The sequence below is a fragment of the Sinocyclocheilus rhinocerous genome, unplaced genomic scaffold (assembly GCF_001515625.1).
Source record: "Sinocyclocheilus rhinocerous isolate Xijiao unplaced genomic scaffold, SAMN03320098_v1.1 scaffold1507, whole genome shotgun sequence".
NCBI lineage: Eukaryota > Metazoa > Chordata > Actinopteri > Cypriniformes > Cyprinidae > Sinocyclocheilus > Sinocyclocheilus rhinocerous.
Genome location: NW_015659940.1, coordinates 32680 through 53790, shown reverse-complemented (window position 1 = coordinate 53790; position 21111 = coordinate 32680). Strand labels below are relative to the sequence as shown.

Genomic DNA, 21111 nt, shown 5'->3' with positions numbered 1-21111 from the left:
GTAATATTAAGTCCAAATAAGCAAGCCAAAAGGCAACAGTCAGTGGCAAGGAACCCAAACTCCATCAGTGACAGAAATAGAGAAACAAAAAACCTTGGGAGAAACCAGGGCCAGGTCTAGTCTGGTTCCTGTGGTCTTTGCTGAAGATTTGTGCCAATGACCATCTAGTTGACAAATATATTAAATCTATAAATACTCTTTTTTTCCCTGAAATATTCAGTTAATCTTCATTGCTCAAAATTTGAAGGAATATTAGCTGTAGGTATACCACTGATCCAATAACATGTTTGACAAAATAACCAAGGCATTTCAACAAAAACCTTTATTTTGTGAAAACACGGTGATCAAAATTAGAGAACAGTAACCACTTTAGCACGAAAGAAGATTACAACTTAAATTTTGTAGGGTTACAGTTGTCAGAAATTATTAGCAAATATAGAGGCCCTTGCTTTGAATGACTTCAGCACATCTGCGGCCGCAGGGCATTACTAGTTTCTCGCACTGCGCTGGTCTTGGTCCACTCATCTTCCATAGTTTGGTAACTGTAGTGGGTTTCTTAGCCATAACTTTGTCGCCAAGGATTTTCCAGAGATTTTCAGTTGGGTTTAGATCAGGACTCTGAGCTGGCCATTTCATTATTTCAATATTCTTGGCTTTAAGGAACTGCTTTACCAATTTTGCAGTGTGACCCTGCTAAGTAGCTGTATAAGAGGCCCAACTCCTGCTGCAGAAAACATCCCCCAAACCATGACACTTCCTCCTCCACATTTCACTGACTTCTTAACACACTTGGGCTTCGGTCTTTCCCCAGTTTGATGCCAAACAAAATGTTTCCCATCAGACCCAAATAAATTAAACTTGCTCCCATCAAAGTGAACTTGGGACCAGTTCTCCTCTCTCCACATAACATGCTCCTCAGCAAATGTGAGCCTAGCCTTTTGATTATTTCTGCTAATGAGAGGCTTGGTCACTGCAGAGTACGCTGTCAGTCCAATTTCTCTTAAACATGCTGAGACAGATCCATACCCTGTTCATCGCTGATCTGGCGAGCAATTCTAGCTGCAGTGTTGAACCGATTCCCCCATTGAAAGTCTCTGCATTATTCTGTCCTCTTGTGCACTTGTCTAACATGGACAACCAGCCTTTTGGGGGGACTTGAATTAGTGTCATTGTAAAGCTGCAACATATGAAATCACAGATTTGGAATAACCAACTTCTCTTGCAATGACTGACAAGGTCATCCCTTTGGCCTTCATCTGGACCACCTCCTGTCGCAGGCTTTCAGTCACCTTAAAGCAGCCTGCAATCTTGCATTCTCAGTGAAAAATGGAAGAATGCTGCCAGTTAAATAGGGTTTGTCATATAATAAAGGAAGTCAGCACCAGGTGCCAGATTCACATTAATAACTTGTTGGAGGTATCTGTAAGTTATTTTTCAAATATCTAATTTAAGTTTGTTATACTGTGCTTCAAAATTCAATTAAATTATGAAATATGCTTAAAAAACTGCCCTTCACACCTGTTAGGATAACTTCAAATAGGACTAAGCAGTGACCTTGAAATTTAAGAAATTGTAAATTGTTCTCTGATTTTGATCTCCACTATAATCTCCAATATGCTGGCTAATGCTAAACGTAAATTCAATAAGATTGTTATTCACGTCGGCACTAATGATGTTCAACTTCGCCAGTCGGAGATCACTAAAAATAACATTAAAGAGGTGTGTGAACTCCAGTGGTGGGCCATCAGGGCCAGCAAGGCCTTCTCTGCTGGCCTAAACAGAATCACTGACTTAGTTTTAATATATTTTTTTTCCTGGAATGTGTATTAAATTATTCCAATAGTCTATTCTCGTCATTTCATAGCTTTTCTCTTGGTTGCGCTGTTCCAGTATGTTTATATTAGAGCTTTTATCCAAACATATTTCAGCAATCGTGTGTTGCCAGGGTCAAAGAAATCTGCCTTGGGACCTTCAGAATCAACAGTCCTGGCGCTCTAGAATCAATTTGTCTTAATTCCTCAGCATATCCAATAGCTCAGAAAAACTTGGTGTAACAGAAAACAAACACAACCCCAGGTATTTATTCAATACAGTGGCTAAATTAAATCATTGATATTACTAAAAAGTTGGACCAGGTGTGTTTAATTAGGATTGAATTTAAACTCTGCAGTGCTCCGGTCCTCGATCCAGGAATTGAGTTTGACAACCCTGGATTAACTGATGCGTCAAGTCAAGTCACTTTTATTTATATAGCATTTTATACAATACAGATTGTGTCAAAGCAGCTTTAGAGTGTTAAACATGAAAAACGTGTGCTGATAATGCAAGAGGACAATAGAAAACAGTCAGTTTATCAGTTAAAATTAATTCATTGTTGATTCAGTGATGTCATCATCCAGCTCAGTTCAGTTCTCTTCCAATAGTGTCTGTGCAGTCAAGTCAACAATGTTTCCAGAAATTGTCTCCCCAACTAAGCACGCCAAAGGCGACAGTGGCAAGAACCAAAACAGACAGAAATGGAGAAATCGGTGACAGAAATGGAGAAAAAAACCTTGGGAGAAACGAGGCTTAGTTGGGGGGCCAGTTCTCCTCTGGCCAGATGAAACCAGCATGGTGTGGTTTAATTCCAGTCTGCAACGCACATCAGATTGAGCAGAGGACTCGTCTGGTTCTCGTGGTCTTGTGCCGATGGACGACGCACAGGGGATCTGTCTCTAGGTTTCATCTAGTTGACATGGCCTCCGCTGAGATTCAGGGCTGTAGAGGTCATCTCTAGGTGCTGATCCACCATCTGGACTGGATGATACTAGATCCAGGTGACTGCAGTGACCATCTGATCTGGATATGGACTGGATCTGGGTGGCTACGGTGACCTCAGAATAAGCATAAAACAGACTAATATTAGCGTAGATGCCATTCTTCTTACGATGAAACAAGTACATTGGGTGTTATGGGAAGTGTTCCCGGTTCTGGCTGACCTAGTTAATGCAGCCTAACAATCTTTTAACGGATCTGAATTATAGAAAAGTGATCGTGTATTATGTGTATGCCAGGTTAAAGAGATGGGTCTTTAATCTAGATGCCTCCCAAACAATGCTAGGTAGATTGTTCCAGTTTGGGCACTAAATGGTAAAAAGTTTTTGCCGCCCGCAGTTGATTTTGATATGTATTATCAAATGGCTAGAATTTTGAGATCGCAGCAGACGTGAAGGACTATAATGCGATAAGAGCTCGCTCAAACACTGAGGAGCTAAACCATTCAAGGCTTTATAAGTAATTAGCAAGATTTTAATGTATACAATGTTTAATAGGGAGCCAGTGCAGAGTTGACAGAACCGGGCTAATATGGTCATACTTCCTGGTTCTAGTAAGAACTCTAGCTGCTGCATTTTGGACCAGCTGGAGTTTGTTTATCAAGTGCGCAGAGCAACCACCCAATAAAAGCATTACAATTATCTAACTTTGAGGTCATGAACGAATGAATTAACGCTTCTGCATTTTACATTGAGAGCATAGGTTGTAATTTAGATATATTTTTAAGATGAATGAAGATGAACCTGTTGATTTTCAGGCCGCAAAGAAATATAGAGCTGAGTATCATCAGCATAACAATGAAAGCTGATGATATCCCCCAAGGGTAGCATGTAAAGCGTGAAAAGCAACGGTTCTTGTACTGAGCCTTGTGGTACTCCATACTGCACTTGTGAACAATATGACACTTCTTCATTCACTGCTGTGAATTGATGACGGTCAGATAAGTATGAGTTGAACCATGCCAATGCAATTCCACAAATGCCAACATAATTTTCTAGTCTATTCAAAAGAATGTTATGGTCGATAGTGTGGAACGCAGCACTAAGATCCAGTAGCACTAATAGAGCGATACAACCACAATCAGATGATAAGAGCAGGTCATTTTTAACTCTGATGAGAGCAGTCTCTGTACTACGGTCTAAATCTGACTGGAAATCCTCACAAAGACCATTTTTCTCTATGAAAGAACATAGTTTTGAGGAGACCACCTTTTCTATCAATGATGAATTAATGATATTCAGAAGAGGATCTATGACTTCTGGATGCACCTCTTTTAGTAACTTAGATGGTATAGGGTCTAACATACATGTTGTTGGTTTAGATGATTTAACAAGTTTATACAATACTTCCTGTCCTATAGCAGAGAATGAGAGTGGAATAGTTCCTCAGGGAATCTATAGTGCACTGTCTGATGCAATACTGTAGCTGACAGCTGCATGGATATAATTTTATCTCTAATAGTATCGATCTTGGAAGTACAGAAGTTCATAAAGTCATTACTGCTGTGCTGTTGGTAAATGTCTGCGCATGCTGATGCTTTATTTTTTTTGTTAATGAGGCATACTCCTATTTAAGATACAGTGGCTTCATAACCATAGGCTACTTGCAAATGCTCCTGTAAAAAGGGCAATGCATACTGCATTAATTCACTTCTATGATCTAATCTTTCTCAGTGAAAACATTTACTGACAACCTTACTTAGAATACATCTAGGCTGTGTTTGCTTACACTGAAAATGTCAGGTTGATTTATAGTTTTCTATGAGTTGCCCCGGTCTGTCTCTCCACATAACATACAGCAGATGGAAGCAGAGATTTAAAATAATACACACGTAACTTTCCATTGTAACTTATTAAACCATTTCCGTTGACATCTTATTCTAATAGCATTGTTCTATGACAAAGACAAACTGATGTTCCAAAAGAAACAATGAATCGATCCTCATCATTCTTGGTATCACCCCAGTAGACTGACGCGAACAGCTGGAGAAGGGAGAAGGGCTTGATGTTGTGACGCCCCACGTGTGTTCTGCGCGAGAATAAATAGCACACACGAGCGAGCACACACAGCCGAAAGCACTTCGGCCTGTTAGACACCAAAATGTTTACCTGCATCAACACTTCGTGCAGTGAGATTTAATTCGCGGGTGATTGACATGATGATATAATTCGAAATGTCTGGATGACCTTCTCATCGGAAGCGCTGGGAATGACAATGTCTCCAGTTTTTCCAGTTTTACTTCAGGCAGCTGGAAGCCGCAAACCATAAAGCGACTCTTCGGTGCAACCCGACACGGACGAATGCCTTAAATATTATTGTCATCATTTGTCATGATGGACTGTCTATCACGCAATGCGTACTGGCCTCTTATTCGCTTTCTGTTGCCGCTAGCCATTACTAATATAGCCATCGACTTCGGAGAACAGGTGAGATATGATGCCTTTGAACCTGAACACTCTGCTATTTTGACATGCAATCGCTTTTTACGGCACGAACACCAGTGAAATGTTTGTAAATATACACGTTGGGCTTGTTTAGATGCATGAATGTCAGGTTGAGTCCAGTAATGCTGGGTTAGTATTGATCATGAATCTTAGGGTGGCGTGGCGTAGTGGTGAGCTAGTAATCTAAAGGTTTTAGGTTTGAATCTTACTAGGTTTGATCCGTGACGTGCCCTTGTTCCCTTGAGCAAGGAAACTTTACAATGAAAGTAGATTTTCAAAGTTGAACTGTGTTTTTTTTTGTTTTTTTGTATGTTACCTTGTACATTTGTATTATTTCGTGAATTGTTTTGTCCTTGATAATTTAGCTGAAAAGCTTACAATCTAGAATTTCCCTGAATGCAACTGGTTTCAAGTCTATTGGTATTTTCCCCTGCCACTAATAGTGGAAAAGTTCAACAGTTAAGGTTTTTTTTTTTTTTTTTGCAGATTTTAAGGTATGTATCTGAATTGACTTAAAAACCTACCCTGAGAAATATGAACTTGTTTAAAAGTGTCACATCTAGCCCAGGCCTCCCCTAAGTGTAAGTTGCTTTGAAGCATCAGCCAAATTATTAACCAAATTAACAACTTGTTGTCCAGATGCCTTTTGTCAGGCATCACTGCAAATAAAACTATGTTCTATCTCTGGCACTTACTGCATGGATAACCATTTGCTTTAAATTATTGATTGAATTTCCCAGAATGCAATAGGTTTTTAGTCATTTCTCGAGGATGTCATTTCTCTGTGTATGAGTATTCCCTTGCATAACATGCTACCAAGACTGCCACCCAAAGTAAAAAGTTACAGACTGATCCAACTTGCATGAATTTCATCATGGCAACTCGTAATGTAAGTGTGTAGTGTTTATGGCCCCCATGTGTCTGTATGCACGAATGTCTGTGCATGCTCCTGATGAGATAGTGGATTGTTTCCTGCAGGATCTCCTGCCAGACATGGATCAGGGCATCACTAAGCTCCTGGACAGTCTGCGGTGCTAATAACCACCAACTGTTTGATTACCAGCAATCTTCAAAATATCTTCTTTTATGTTCAACATAAGAAAGCAACTCATACAGGTTTGGAACGACATGAGGATGAGTAAATGATGACAGCATTTTCATTTTTGGGTGAACTATCCCTTTAAGTCACACATTGAATCTCGATAAACAAAGTAATCAAGTTGAAAATATTTACTTGTACACATTGTGTAATTTGTTGATAACAAAATTGTGAAAATAGTCAGTGGAAGCCAAAACCCATTGAGGGCTGGATTCAAAATCACACTGAAAACCAAAGTAAAAAGTTACAGACTGATCCAACTTGCATGAATTTCATCATGGCAACTCGTAATGTAAGTGTGTAGTGTTTATGGCCCCCATGTGTCTGTATGCACGAATGTCTGTGCATGCTCCTGATGAGATAGTGGATTGTTTCCTGCAGGATCTCCTGCCAGACATGGATCAGGGCATCACTAAGCTCCTGGACAGTCTGCGGTGCTAATTAGCGGATTTGGATGCTCCAATACATAACATCCCAGAGGTTCTCAATTGGATTCAGGTCTGGGGAATGTGAGGGTCAGTCAATGCCTTCGTCATCCAGGAGCTGCCTACGCACTCTTGCCACAGGATTTCATTCTGACAGTTTGGTCAAAAACATGCACACAGCTGGAGGTCATTTCAGAGGGCTCTGGCTGTGCTCCTTCTGTTCCTTCTTGCACAAAGGAGCAGATACTGGTTCGACTACTGGTTGTTGCCCCTGTCCTGCTCTCCTTATGTAACAGCCTGTCTCCCAGAATTTCCTCCATAATTTCTTGTGGACAGTCTGTGGTGCTAATTGGCGGATGTGGATGCTCCAATACATAACATCCCAGAGGTTCTCAATTGGATTCAGGTCTGGGGAATGTGAGGGTCAGTCAATGCCTTCGTCATCCAGGAGCTGCCTACGCACTCTTGCCACATCAGGGCCACGTAAGATCTGACAGTGGCTCTGAGGATTTCATTCTGACAGTTTGGTCAAAAACATGCACACAGCTGGAGGTCATTTCAGAGGGCTCTGGCTGTGCTCCTTCTGTTCCTTCTTGCACAAAGGAGCAGATACTGGTTCGACTACTGGTTGTTGCCCCTGTCCTGCTCTCCTTATGTAACAGCCTGTCTCCCAGAATTTCCTCCATAATTTATTGTGGGCATTTGTTATACTGCTGCCGTAAATGCCATAGAACTGCATAATTTTTTAACTACGTGCAAATGCTGCATCACCGTGGCCAAATAAAATAGAAAATAATAATTTTAAAAAACTGTGAAGTTGGTAGCCAGCTAGTTGAAAAGACTGTATAAAATCTAGCTACAGCGACACCTGCACCCTTTTAATTCTCTTTCTTTCATTTTAATTATCTTCTGTTACTGTGGCTTCAGTGGAGCGCTCATTTTCAAAACTGAAGCTAATACAAATTATTTGCTGAACTCCATGTCAATGAGCAGACTATTGAAACTAGCCATTCTTACCATTGAGAATACATAAAACCTTAGATTAAACACCTAAGACATTGTGCAAGAATTTGCTGAAAGAAAGGCTTGGAGAATGCAATTAAATTGAGTGAGTAGTTTTTTTTTTGTGCATTTTGGGCCGCTGTGCCAAAATTGTGCTTGCATGCAGTAGTTTAATAAATACAGCTGTGTTTTAGTGCCACGTTAAATAATAATAATAATAATACATCTAAAATTAAGAGATTAAAGTCTTAATATTTTATGAGAAGAAAGCCATGTTATATTGCCTGTATAAAGTTAATTAATGTGAAAAAAGCCAACTAACCTTGCAACCTTGGATTCAACATGAAAAACAGCAATAAAAATGAAGTTATAAAGTTTGAAGTATGTACAATGTTGGCAAAGAATGTTTTGTTATGACTGTTACGACGATTCACAAGCTATTTTATTGACCTATTTTTTTTTTCCAAAACATTGATTGATCGATTACATGAGACTTAATTACATTCATTTTATTAAATTGTTCTGATTTTTGTCAACATGCCTGATATTCATTAATGTTTGTTTCGTGCTATAGCTAATAGAAAAGAGTAAAAGATGATTGATTCACCACTTGAACTGAGGTGAATAACAATGATCTCACGCAACATTAAAGAGCGTAAAAACACATTATTTGTTTGTATTCTGTGATCAAATTGACAGAATTTAAAGGCTGAGACTCTGTGTTATATTAAAAATAACAAGCACAAAGCCTATTGCGATTATTAGGTGGCTGACGCGCTACTAATAATAAATGGATTTGAAAACGTTAAGTATTATTTCCAGGCATTTATACCATCAATAATACAGCTTGTAAATAGTCACGTAACATAATTTTCCTCAGAAAAGACCACAATAAGCTAACATAAGTTAAGTCAGGAAGGATAAGGAGAGAGCAATTGTCTGTGACCACCACCTGCAAAACCATTTCCTTTTTGTTGTCTTGCTTTTGCCTCTCTAGTGCACCTGTTGTCACTTGCACTAAAGAAGATAAAACTGATTCACAATCACTTCTGCTTCCTATCCCTGTTTAATTGTCTGGTGTTATACTGTGATTATTAGGTGGTCTCTTAATTGTTTTGAGCTGTCTTTATACATGTACACACACACACACACACAGCAATGAAACGTGCCCTTTCTCTTTCTCATGCCTGATTCAGGCACTAAACAGGGGCATCGCTTCTGTGAAAGAGGACAGGGTTGAGATGTTGGCCAGCTATGGTCTGGCATACTCGCTTATGAAGTTCTTCACTGGACCCATGAGCGACTTCAAAAATGTGGGACTCGTGTTTGTCAACAGTAAGAAGGAGAGAACCAAGGCAGTCCTCTGTATGGTTGTGGCTGGGGTCATTGCCATCAGCCTCCACATCCTAATAGGTGCGTCTGTCCTGTGAATACAATTTCTAGTTTACTAGATTTCCTCATTGGAAAGCCTTTATTAAAAACTGTCACATTTCCCCAGCTTACACAGATCTGGGCTACTACATCATAAATAAGCTCCACCATGTGGATGATTCAGTAGGAAACAAAACGAGAAAGGCATTCCTGTACCTCGCAGTATTTCCATTATTAGATGCAATGGTGAGTAAGAACTTCATATTAAAACTTTAATATGAGATTCAAGATCATCTTTTGGATTAGAATTCAAATAGCTTTTGCTGCATACTTTGCTTACGTACGATTTTTGGTGAAATAGCATGGGCTATGCAAATAAAATTATTAATTTGATTTGTGTAAAAATGCAGTAAATCTTGCAGAGTCAAACAAGAGGTGTAAGAATTGCAGCTACTTGTTATTGTTGTTATAAAATGCAAATGGAGGGTCACATTTAGCACATTGCATTGTGGTATACAGAATTTTGAGCACTATATTCTGTATACTGCAGTTGTTGGTTTTATTATAGTATAGTTTCCATGTGGTATTCCATGCATGCAGATAATTCACTGTACGCAGTATGCATACTGCAGAAATAATCAAAGTAGAATGGTACATACTTTTTTTCATTTGTACTAATTTGATTTTGCTCCAAAGGCATGGATTCATGCTGGAATCCTCCTGAAGCACAAGCACAGCCTGCTAGTGGGATCTGCCTCCATCTCTGATGTTGTTGCACAGGTTGTAAACTCTATAAACTGCTGTATGCTAAGTTCCTGTCATCACCCCTTGTGCCACAATTGAAAAAAAAGTGTTGTACTGAATGTTTGAAATGTCAAATTTAGGTCTGATATTCAAATGTTAAACATTTATTAAATCTCTTATCAGCAAAGAGGCAGAGAAAAAGCAGGAAGCAGGAGATAAAGTGATGTTACAACTGATCAGAGTTTATTAAATAATCTTAGTTGAATATTTCTGTTTAGTTGTCCTTCTGATTAGCACAAACAAGCAAAGGGAAATTACTGCTTCCCAACATTGTTGGCTTATTTAGAATAAGGTAAATAATTAGATTACTGATGTCCGTGTAAACGTAGTCATTGTCTTTGACCTTGAATGGACAATTTGCCTTATTTCTAACAAATTGTCTTATTTCTTTATTTATAGGCCACAAAGATATGATTAAAATAAACAATAATATCAAAACAATGTCAAATGGTACATACACTACTGTTCAAAAGTTTGAGGTCGGTATGATTTTTTAAAAAGTTTTTGAAAGAGGTATCTAATGCTTACTAGGGCTGCACAATTAATCAAATTTCTAATCATGATTACAATTACGGATGCCACAATTACATAATCGTTCAAAGCGGCAATTAATCGTTCAAAGTCCACTTATGTTATTCTGCGTGCTTAAGATGTGTTTTTTTTTTTATACAGGTTAGCTTAAGGCTTTTTCCATTGTTTAAATTTTAGTTTTAGTGTCACATTATAATACCATGCAAATTTTTACTTTAATAGACTTTTATAGACTTAATACTATAGAAAAGCAATAAAAGTGAGTGTGTTCAGCTTCTTTATTTTCATATAAAAATATGGCATGCAGTTGCTTCTAACAATGGTATAAACATCATTCAATGTAAATTGTGGCAATCATAATTAATAAACGCAATTACAATTTCAAGAGAATAATCGACAATTATGATTTTTGTTTCAGAGTTGGTTTAGATTTGACAAAACCAAACAATATCCCACCTGGTTTATATCAGGTTCAGCAGGCTCACAGCGCTCGATATAAACATCCTCTGTCAACTCAGGGTTTGATCCAGAGTTTCTGATTAACTCTGGAGCACGTGCACCTGAAAGTGTGACACTTGCAGCAAACAGCCAATCACAAAGAACATGGAAAGCGTCAGTTTGATTCACTTTTCGTGAGAGTTGGCACAATACACTTCTCTGCTGAAGATTAAGAGATGTTGTTTTAAAAAAATATTATGAATTTAAATGCATTTACAATGCAGAAATAAACTGCTGCTGCAGCAAAAGTTTGATAAGGCAACAGAAATAAAATATCTGACTATGCAAATGAATCAACTGAATTTAAGAATTTACAGTGGGTATAGAAAAGAATCACCTCCCTTTAAAATAATCACATTTTGTTGCTTTGCAGCCTGAAATAAAGACGGACACAGTTTTTGTTTTTGCTTTAACATCCAAGTGAAAGATATAACACCAACATGTCAGAAAAAAAAAAAAAAAACAGAATCACTGAGTTGAAAAAAGTATCACCCTTTCTTCAAAATGACTTGTAAACTCAATCAGGTGTAGCCAATCACCTTCTCAATGGCACACAAACCCATGTGACTTTCAGCTGTGGTCAGTCATTTTGATTAGCTCAGCATGAAAAGAGCTTTCCTGGAGCATTTCAGTCCTTGCTAGTGCAAATGAAGCAAACAATCAACTATGAGGGGCAAGACAGTGGCTACATTTACATGCAACCAAATAATCCGTTTGTAATCGGATTGACGGCTCAATTGGACTGAAAAGCCTTCATGTTAACACCTTAATCGATCTGGTTGAGCTCGATCGGAATTACATTTCGATCGGATTGAAGGGGGTGGTTTATTCCTTTTCTAATACGATTGAGAGTGCATGTAAACACTTGATTGGATTGAACCCCGAAACTGGAAGCACTGTGCATGTGCAATGACGCAGAAATAGCGTAATGTATGTCACGCGGAACGAGCGGCTCTTCCTTTTTAATGTAGTGTTGTATAAATGCGTGTCCTGTCATTATAAAACTCTCCTTTCACTGTGAAGTGGAGCAGGATAACCTCCCACCACTCCTTGTTTTGGATTCTCATCCACAGGCAGCCCATTTTGGGTGCGGGCATTTTTACTGCGTGATAAGTATGAGCAGCACGGCACTGCGGTTTATATGTATATGTATATTTATGTATATGTATATGGTTTATATGTATATTTATCCATAAATGGATAAATATTAATTCTGCTGTTAAAAACAAATAAAGAAAGTGTTTATGCGCAAACAGTAAGAAACTCTACATTTGTGCAGTGTGCGCATGTAAAAAAATATCAATTCCGATTTGAAGCTTGTGACATATAAACGCGCACATCACCCCGATCACTTTATTTAACGTTCATGTAAACACTACATTCAGATTCATCAATCGGAATGAATTCAGTCCGATTGAACCAAAAATTGTGCACGTAAACGTAGCCACTGTCAAAAGATCTCAAAGTCTTTATCAATGCCTATAAGCACAGTGAAGTCTATGTGGAAGGTATTTGGTACAACACAGACCCTCCCTGGATCAGGACGTCACTCCAAACTGGATGAAAGAGCCAAGAGGCCAACAGCAATTCTGAAGCAGTTGCAGGAATTTATGACAGAGTGGTCATTGTGTGCATGTGACAACAATATCACAAATTCTCCACAAATGTGGCTTGTATGGGAGGGTTGCAAGAAAAAAGCCACTTCTCAAGAAAGGCCACATGCAGTCATGACTGAGCTTTGCCAAAAACACACCTTAAAGATTCTGAGGCAAATGAGACTAAAATTGAATTATTTGGCCTCAACGCCAAACAATTTATATGGCTAACATGACAATGGGCCAAAGCACACAGCAAAACTGACCACACAGTGGTTGAAGGAGAAACAGGTGAATGTTCTTGCATGGCTTAGTCAGAGCCCAGACTTAAACCCAAATGGAAATCTGTGGAATGACTTGAAGACTGCAGTCCACAAACAGTCACCATTAAATTGAACTGAATTTGAGCAGTTCTGCAAATATTGCAAAGTCTAGATGTGCAAAGTTAGTAGAGACAAATCCCAACAGACTAAAGGCTGGAATTAAAGCAAAAGGTAGTTTAACAAAATACTGACACAAGGATCCTTTTTCCAACTCAGTGATTCAGTTTTTTTTTTTTTTATTGTTTTCTGACATGTTGGTGTTATATCTTTCACTTGGATGTTAGCAATTGTCAGGATAGAAGGAAAAATAGATGAGACAAAATACCATCAAATTCTTGAGGAAAATCTGCTGCCCTCTGCCAGGAACTTGTCGATGGGAAGAAGGTTTACTTTCAAACATGACAATGGGCCAAAGCACACAGCAAAACTGACCACACAGTGGTTGAAGGAGAAACAGGTGAATGTTCTTGCATGGCTTAGTCAGAGCCCAGACTTAAACCCAAATGGAAATCTGTGGAATGACTTGAAGACTGCAGTCCACAAACAGTCACCATTAAATTGAACTGAATTTGAGCAGTTCTGCAAATATTGCAAAGTCTAGATGTGCAAAGTTAGTAGAGACAAATCCCAACAGACTAAAGGCTGCAATTAAAGCAAAAGGTAGTTTAACAAAATACTGACACAAGGATCCTTTTTCCAACTCAGTGATTCTGGTTTTTTATTTATTATTATTATTTTTTCTGGTATGTTGGTGTTTAATCTTTCACTTGGATGTTGTAAGTTGCACTGAGTAAATACAGCTGGATAAAACAAATACTGTGCCCGTCTTTAAAATGTGCAAAGCAACAAAATGCGATTATTTTAAAGGCGGTGATTCTTTTCTATGACTACTGTATATAGTTTCACAAAGAGCTCAAAAGAAAACACATAAGTTTAGTCGTTTTAAAAGCTTTTATATATATTAAAGCTTATTTATATGTTTATAGTTAAATTAATTTAAATGCAAAGTTTAATATTAATTGTCAGTTCATACAAATAAGTAATTATAATTCGTATAATATAGATAATAGAATAAATAATTAACAGCAAAAGAAGGGCGATTTTGTCTGTAAAGTTCTCTCACTGTAAACTGCTTTAATTTGAAGCAAAAGTTACAGGGGGAGTGGCTTTATTACATCAGATATGTCACTTTGCTCACAGCTGATTGGTCCAGTTTGGGTTTTTGATCATTAACCCAGAATGAAACCTACATACAGGGTATGCTGCAGTCAGTGTAAGTTACGAAACCTGCTCAAAACCAACCCAACATTTTGAGCCTGAAAGCTCAGAGTTTGCTCAAACTAAATGCGAACTTACCTAGGTAAAAAACTAAACTGGCTTTGTCCAACAGGCCTCAAGTCTGAATTTATTTGATATAGTAAAAACAGTAATATTGTGTAAAATATTGCAACTGTTTTCTATTTGAATACATTTTAAAATGTAATTTATTCCTTTGATGGCTAAAAAAGAAATTTTTTTTTCTTCAGTCGTCAGTATCATATGATTCTTCCAAAATCATTCTAATATGCTGATTTGGTGCTCAAGTAACATTACTATTATTCATTTTGAAAAAAGTTGTGTTGCTTAAATAGTTTTGTGGAAACCCTGATACATTTTTTCAGGATTCTTCGATGAATTGAAAGTTCTAAAGAACAGCATTTATTTAAAATATAATTCCAGCCCCAGTGGAGCTGGATGCGTGAACATGATTTAATTAAACTAATATTAAATAGTTTAACATATATACACATCATGTATATGCAAATCTGGCAGTTTGTTTTATTTTAAATGTGCTACCTGCCAAAGAGCTATTTTGAGCATGCATTTTGCATTGCAAATTTGCATAGCATGAAGCAGCAACAGCGTATCTCTTTTTTAACTATTGCATACATAAATATTTTTGCAGGTTTGTCATGTGTTAAAACATGCACTTAAACTTGCCCAATATTTAATTGATTCTTGACTCTTTCTAGATGTGCAAAGTTAGTAGAGACAAATCCCAACAGACTAAAGGCTGGAATTAAAGCAAAAGGTAGTTTAACAAAATACTGACACAAGGATCCTTTTTCCAACTCAGTGATTCTGGTTTTTTATTTATTATTATTATTTTTTCTGGTATGTTGGTGTTTAATCTTTCACTTGGATGTTGTAAGTTGCACTGAGTAAATACAGCTGGATAAAACAAATACTGTGCCCGTCTTTAAAATGTGCAAAGCAACAAAATGCGATTATTTTAAAGGCGGTGATTCTTTTCTATGACTACTGTATATAGTTTCACAAAGAGCTCAAAAGAAAACACATAAGTTTAGTCGTTTTAAAAGCTTTTATATATATTAAAGCTTATTTATATGTTTATAGTTAAATTAATTTAAATGCAAAGTTTAATATTAATTGTCAGTTCATACAAATAAGTAATTATAATTCGTATAATATAGATAATAGAATAAATAATTAACAGCAAAAGAAGGGCGATTTTGTCTGTAAAGTTCTCTCACTGTAAACTGCTTTAATTTGAAGCAAAAGTTACAGGGGGAGTGGCTTTATTACATCAGATATGTCACTTTGCTCACAGCTGATTGGTCCAGTTTGGGTTTTTGATCATTAACCCAGAATGAAACCTACATACAGGGTATGCTGCAGTCAGTGTAAGTTACGAAACCTGCTCAAAACCAACCCAACATTTTGAGCCTGAAAGCTCAGAGTTTGCTCAAACTAAATGCGAACTTACCTAGGTAAAAAACTAAACTGGCTTTGTCCAACAGGCCTCAAGTCTGAATTTATTTGATATAGTAAAAACAGTAATATTGTGTAAAATATTGCAACTGTTTTCTATTTGAATACATTTTAAAATGTAATTTATTCCTTTGATGGCTAAAAAAGAAAAATTTTTTTCCTTCAGTCGTCAGTATCATATGATTCTTCCAAAATCATTCTAATATGCTGATTTGGTGCTCAAGTAACATTACTATTATTCATTTTGAAAAAAGTTGTGTTGCTTAAATAGTTTTGTGGAAACCCTGATACATTTTTTCAGGATTCTTCGATGAATTGAAAGTTCTAAAGAACAGCATTTATTTAAAATATAATTCTTTTGTAACATTATTAATGTCTTTACTGTCACTTTTTTATTTTTTGATTTGCAATTTAATGCATTCTTGCTGAATAAAAGTATTAATTTCTAAAAAAAAAAAAATAAATACACTGTCTTTAATGCCAATTTGGATCAATTGAATGTGTCCTTGCTGAATACAAGTATTAATTTCAAAAAAAAAAAAAAAAAAGTACTGACCAAGCTTTTGAATGGTAGTATAAATAAGTAAAAAAAAATTAAAATGTCAATGAAAAAAATTGTCATACGACAGCACAATAAGCACAACACAAAAACAAAACAAAAAAAAACAACAAAAAAAGACATGACATTTTAACATTAAACATTTTAAAGTAATGTAGCATAGTTTAAAGTTAAATAGTGATAATATTTATAATATTATTTAACTAACATGATTTAATTAAACTAATATTAAATAGTTTAACATATATACACATCATGTATATGCAAATCTGGCAGTTTGTTTTATTTTAAATGTGCTACCTGCCAAAGAGCTATTTTGAGCATGCATTTTGCATTGCAAATTTGCATAGCATGAAGCAGCAACAGCGTATCTCTTTTTTAACTATTGGATACATAAATATTTTTGCAGGTTTGTCATGTGTTAAAACATGCACTTAAACTTGCCCAATATTTAATTGATTCTTGACTCTTCTGTTCGCCTGCAGATAATATTTGTGGCGATTCTTCTCCAGAGTAACCTGGAATGTTCAGAGCCTCTTCTTATTCCCATTCTGTCTCTGTACATGGGAGCTCTGGTGCGGTTCACTATCGTGGGACTGGGCTACTACTGTAACGTCCATGACAACATTCCTGAATCAAGCAGCCTCGAACTGGGGGTATGTTTATCAAAAAGATTTTTGCAGACAGATCAGAAAGTTGCTTCCTATATTCAGACTACTTTTGGTCACTTCCAGGGCGATGTCACCGTAAGGAAGATGCTTAGTTTCTGGTGGCCGCTTGCCCTCATTTTGGCCACTCAGCGCATCAGCAGGCCCATTGTCAATCTGTTTGTCTCTCGGAACCTCAAAGGCAGCGCCGCATCAACTGAAGTGAGTACTGATGAATGATAGTATGCACTACAACACACAGCAGCCAGTTCTAACCAAATTGTGTGTGTTTGCTAGGCGGTAGCAGTACTCACAGCAACATATCCGGTTGGTCATATGCCCTACGGATGGTTAACAGAACTGCGTGCCATCTATCCAGCTTTCGATAAGGTAGGTGAAGGTTTTAACTAGCAACTGCATAGCAGCACCCTGGCAACCATCATGAAAGTCACAGCATGTTTTTTACAGACAAAAAAACAACTCATTTAAAAATGTAGGTCCTATCCAACTTCTTAATGTATATTATTGTCTTTTGTTGTTTGGTAAGAGATTTATGTAAGACCTTAGTAACTTTTATTTGTTTGGTTTGTCCTGAGGCTTTGGAATGTTTTTTAGTCAACACCCTATGACTAGTTTTCACAATAAAATGTTTCGTCCTGCAGATAATTATGTACCATTCAAAGACCTACAACTCTCAGACTAACATGTGCCTGATTCAACATGTTTAGGTTTTGCCCCTTTCTGATTTGAGACCAATATCAGCTTTCTGTTGTATAAGAGGCATTAGGTTTTAATTTTATGATTGTGTGTTGGTGAGATTGAGTGAAAGATTTAGGTTGGGCAGAACTTGTTTTGTATCTTCTAAATGATGTTTTTGCTGTCACTAGCACTCAATGTTCTCCTGGTAGACAAGAAAGATAACAACATGGTTTTCATTGTTGATGCACATAGTTGTGTAGTGGGTGTGAAAACATCTTTCTTGTTTTCGATGGTTTGATGGATGGTGCCGAATTAGTATGTTTTAAGTATGCATTGAATGTATTATATTGTCTTATTCAAAAAATGTTTTTTTCCACACAAGCATGATGGCTTAGCTTTATTATTTTAACCTGTATCATTTGGAAGATAAATAATAGTATCTGTACTTCTTTTTTTTTAACAGAATAACCCTACTAATAAGTTAGCCAGTGGTCTGACGGTCACCAAATCACATATCCAGAGGTTCACGCTTTGCTCTTTTCTCCTCTCCTTAACGGTAAGATCTATTAATCATTAAATTAGACATTACAATATATATATATATATATATATATATACACACACACACACACACACACATATATACATATGTATATATGTATTTATTATGTACATGAATTGATTAAAAATGACGGTAAAGACATTTATAATGTTAAAAAAGATTTCTATTTCAAATAAATGCTGTTATTTTGAACATTCTATTCATCAAAGTATCCTGAAAATTTTTTTTTATGGATTCCACAAAAAATATATTAAGGAGTACAGCAGTTTCAACAATGTTATTAATAAGGAATAAGTTACACTTTAATCTGTATTTAAAAGAAATTTTTTTAAATTGTAATATCATTATTATTACTGTCTTCACTGTATTTTTGATTGACTATATGCAGCCTTGGTGCGCATAAGAGAATTTTTTCAAAAACATTAAAAAGCCTTACTCACCTCAGACATTTAGATGGTAGTGTTGGCTTTTTTTTAAACCTCAAGATAAATCATGAACATGCTGTTTAGCTTTAGGTATAGTAGCATGTCACACCGCAGGACTTGTCAACTTTTTCTTGTTCAGTATTTATAACTACCCTTTTACATTTAATCATTTACAGTATCTTTTATCTAAAAAGTATCATTTTTTTTTATGGATTCCACAAAAAATATATTAAGGAGTACAGCAGTTTCAACAATGTTATTAATAAGGAATAAGTTACACTTTAATCTGTATTTAAAAGAAATTTTTTTAAATTGTAATATCATTATTATTACTGTCTTCACTGTATTTTTGATTGACTATATGCAGCCTTGGTGCGCATAAGAGAATTTTTTCAAAAACATTAAAAAGCCTTACTCACCTCAGACTTTTAGATGGTAGTGTTGGCTTTTTTTAAACCTCAAGATAAATCATGAACATGCTGTTTAGCTTTAGGTATAGTAGCATGTCACACCGCAGGACTTGTCAACTGTTTCATGTTCAGTATTTATAACTACCCTTTTACATTTAATCATTTACAGTATCTTTTATCTAAAAAGTATCTTTTATCTAAAAGTATTAAAAAATAATATAATTAACGAATTGTGCAATATCATGGCACAGTTGTCACTGCTTAAAAAAAAACACACACAAAAAACAAATGCTGAACCTGAATTACATACATGTATCCAGAGTATTATTTCATAATGTTTTGAGTTTCAATTGGTATGTCAAGTCTGAGTCTGTTCAGATCAGCTGCTCAAGTTCCAACATAAAACATGGATCCTCTCCTGCACATGAAAACAGCGTGCATTTTTCACATGCCATACAACCAGTAAACACTACGTTGATCGTAAATATTTTTTTTTTACTTGTCCTGCTCTGACCTCAAGGCCTGCAGAAATGAATGATATTTTTGCAATTTTACACATAATAATCCACGATGATCACATTACACAAAACTGAAATTGCACGTCAAAATAACACATTGTCAATATTTTTTGAGACCCCCCAAAATTTCACAAATCACGTTTTCAGGGAAGCCCATGTCTTATTAAGGGGAGCCGAGCTCCCCCTAGCTCCCCCGTAGTTCGCATCCTGACCACCAGGGTTGTAGGAAAGCAGATGTCAGGCATATGGTGAAGCTTTTACTTTATCAAGGACAAAAAATTATGTAAAATCTAAATTATTATTATTTTTTTAAGATGCAATGAGAAAAAACAATGTATCCATGTTGGAAACAGACAAACAATTCTCAGAAAAAAAGAAACTAACGAGCTTGGTTGGACGGGTTGCAGTTTTTACCATTTGTTTTTGATTTCTGTCACATGATTTGTAGGTGTGTGTTGTGTAATTATGGATTAGAGGAATGAAAAAATTGAAATGAAGAAAAACATGTGGGTAGATCTTACACACCCACTTTTCTGAATGGAGATACAACACCTGTGCCACCAGTGAAGATGTCTCAAAACAGCCTGAAGATCTTTGGCAGCTTTCCTGCTTCTTGTTTCATAATGACAGTGGAGAAAACAACAGATCAAATAATCTTGCAGAGAATATTTTTAACAAACCATGCAACAAATCAAAGTAATTGCATAAAAGTTATTTATTTTTATTTTATTTTGAAGTGGGAGAGAAATACAAAAATGTTGCTGCTTCAATTGCACATGTCTACAGGAATTCCTAGATTATCTTGAATTCCCATAAAGGACAATAACTACAGAAAAGCTCTTTGATATTAAAACTGCAAACTCATAATGTTTGCAGTTTGTCTTTATAGCCCGGGTTGAGCATGCATTGATGTGCTGATCCTTGTTACAGTACACATTTCATTGTTTTTGACAGTGTAGAAACATCCATCCACACATCCATCGTCAGTCCGTTCAATACGATTGGTTTGGATTTCAGTGTAAAAGGCAGAAGAATAAAATAAAAGTACTAAAGTGATCGTGGCTAGAACTGTGGTGAGGAGTGAGCAGTGAAGGTCAAAGCCAAGTGCGCACTCAAGCACATGGCCTTTAACTTGGTCAGATGTGGAGGACCTTTCCCTGTAAACAGGCATGCCAGGCCTTTGTCAGACTCTATTCTGCCAGAAAAGAGGAATGTCCGTATGCAGGGCGTCAAGCAGGCTTAGCGTGAGACAATTACATCATCTGGTCTTGCTGGAATGTGAAGTGTCTCATAACAAAGACACAGTCAAAACTGACTGGCACATCCAAGATTAAGGATAATGAAGGAGTGAAACTAAATGTACACTAGATATACTAGACATAATGCATATGATGGTGCACATTATTATTTCATTAGTGGCACTACAATAGGTTCACTTTGATAATATTAGATATGCATTGCTATTCAAAAATTTGAAATCAGTGTTTTTTTTATTTATTTATTTTTTCAGCAAGGATGCATTAAACTAATCAGAAATGACATAATTGACAGTACTGTTACTTAAGCTCCAAATAAGCATATTATATATATATATATATATATATATATATATA

General features: G+C 36.4%; 1 protein-coding gene and 1 long non-coding RNA gene across 4 annotated transcripts in view; one reads left to right on the top strand and one right to left on the bottom strand.

Moving 5' to 3' along the window:
- The first annotated feature begins 4840 nt into the window (after positions 1–4840).
- LOC107724566 (progressive ankylosis protein homolog B-like) overlaps positions 4841–21111 on the top strand; it is a 21871-nt gene continuing 5600 nt past the window's right edge. For 2 of the 3 annotated variants that reach the window (XM_016533543.1, XM_016533542.1), the window contains exons 1-8: positions 4841–5240; positions 8981–9197; positions 9283–9401; positions 9852–9935; positions 16723–16893; positions 16972–17106; positions 17182–17274; positions 18047–18139. In XM_016533543.1, coding sequence (XP_016389029.1) covers positions 5145–5240; positions 8981–9197; positions 9283–9401; positions 9852–9935; positions 16723–16893; positions 16972–17106; positions 17182–17274; positions 18047–18139 — 1008 coding nt within the window. In that variant the 5' untranslated portion in view covers positions 4841–5144. The remainder of the gene's footprint in view (positions 5241–8980; positions 9198–9282; positions 9402–9851; positions 9936–16722; positions 16894–16971; positions 17107–17181; positions 17275–18046; positions 18140–21111) is intronic. The other variant, XM_016533544.1, reaches the window with a different exon arrangement.
- Positions 10593–21111, bottom strand: part of LOC107724567 (uncharacterized) — a 12551-nt gene continuing 2032 nt past the window's right edge. The window contains exons 2-3 of the long non-coding RNA XR_001638034.1: positions 15605–15607; positions 10593–10603 (exon numbers count right to left, since the gene is read on the bottom strand). This is a non-coding gene — a long non-coding RNA (uncharacterized LOC107724567). The remainder of the gene's footprint in view (positions 10604–15604; positions 15608–21111) is intronic.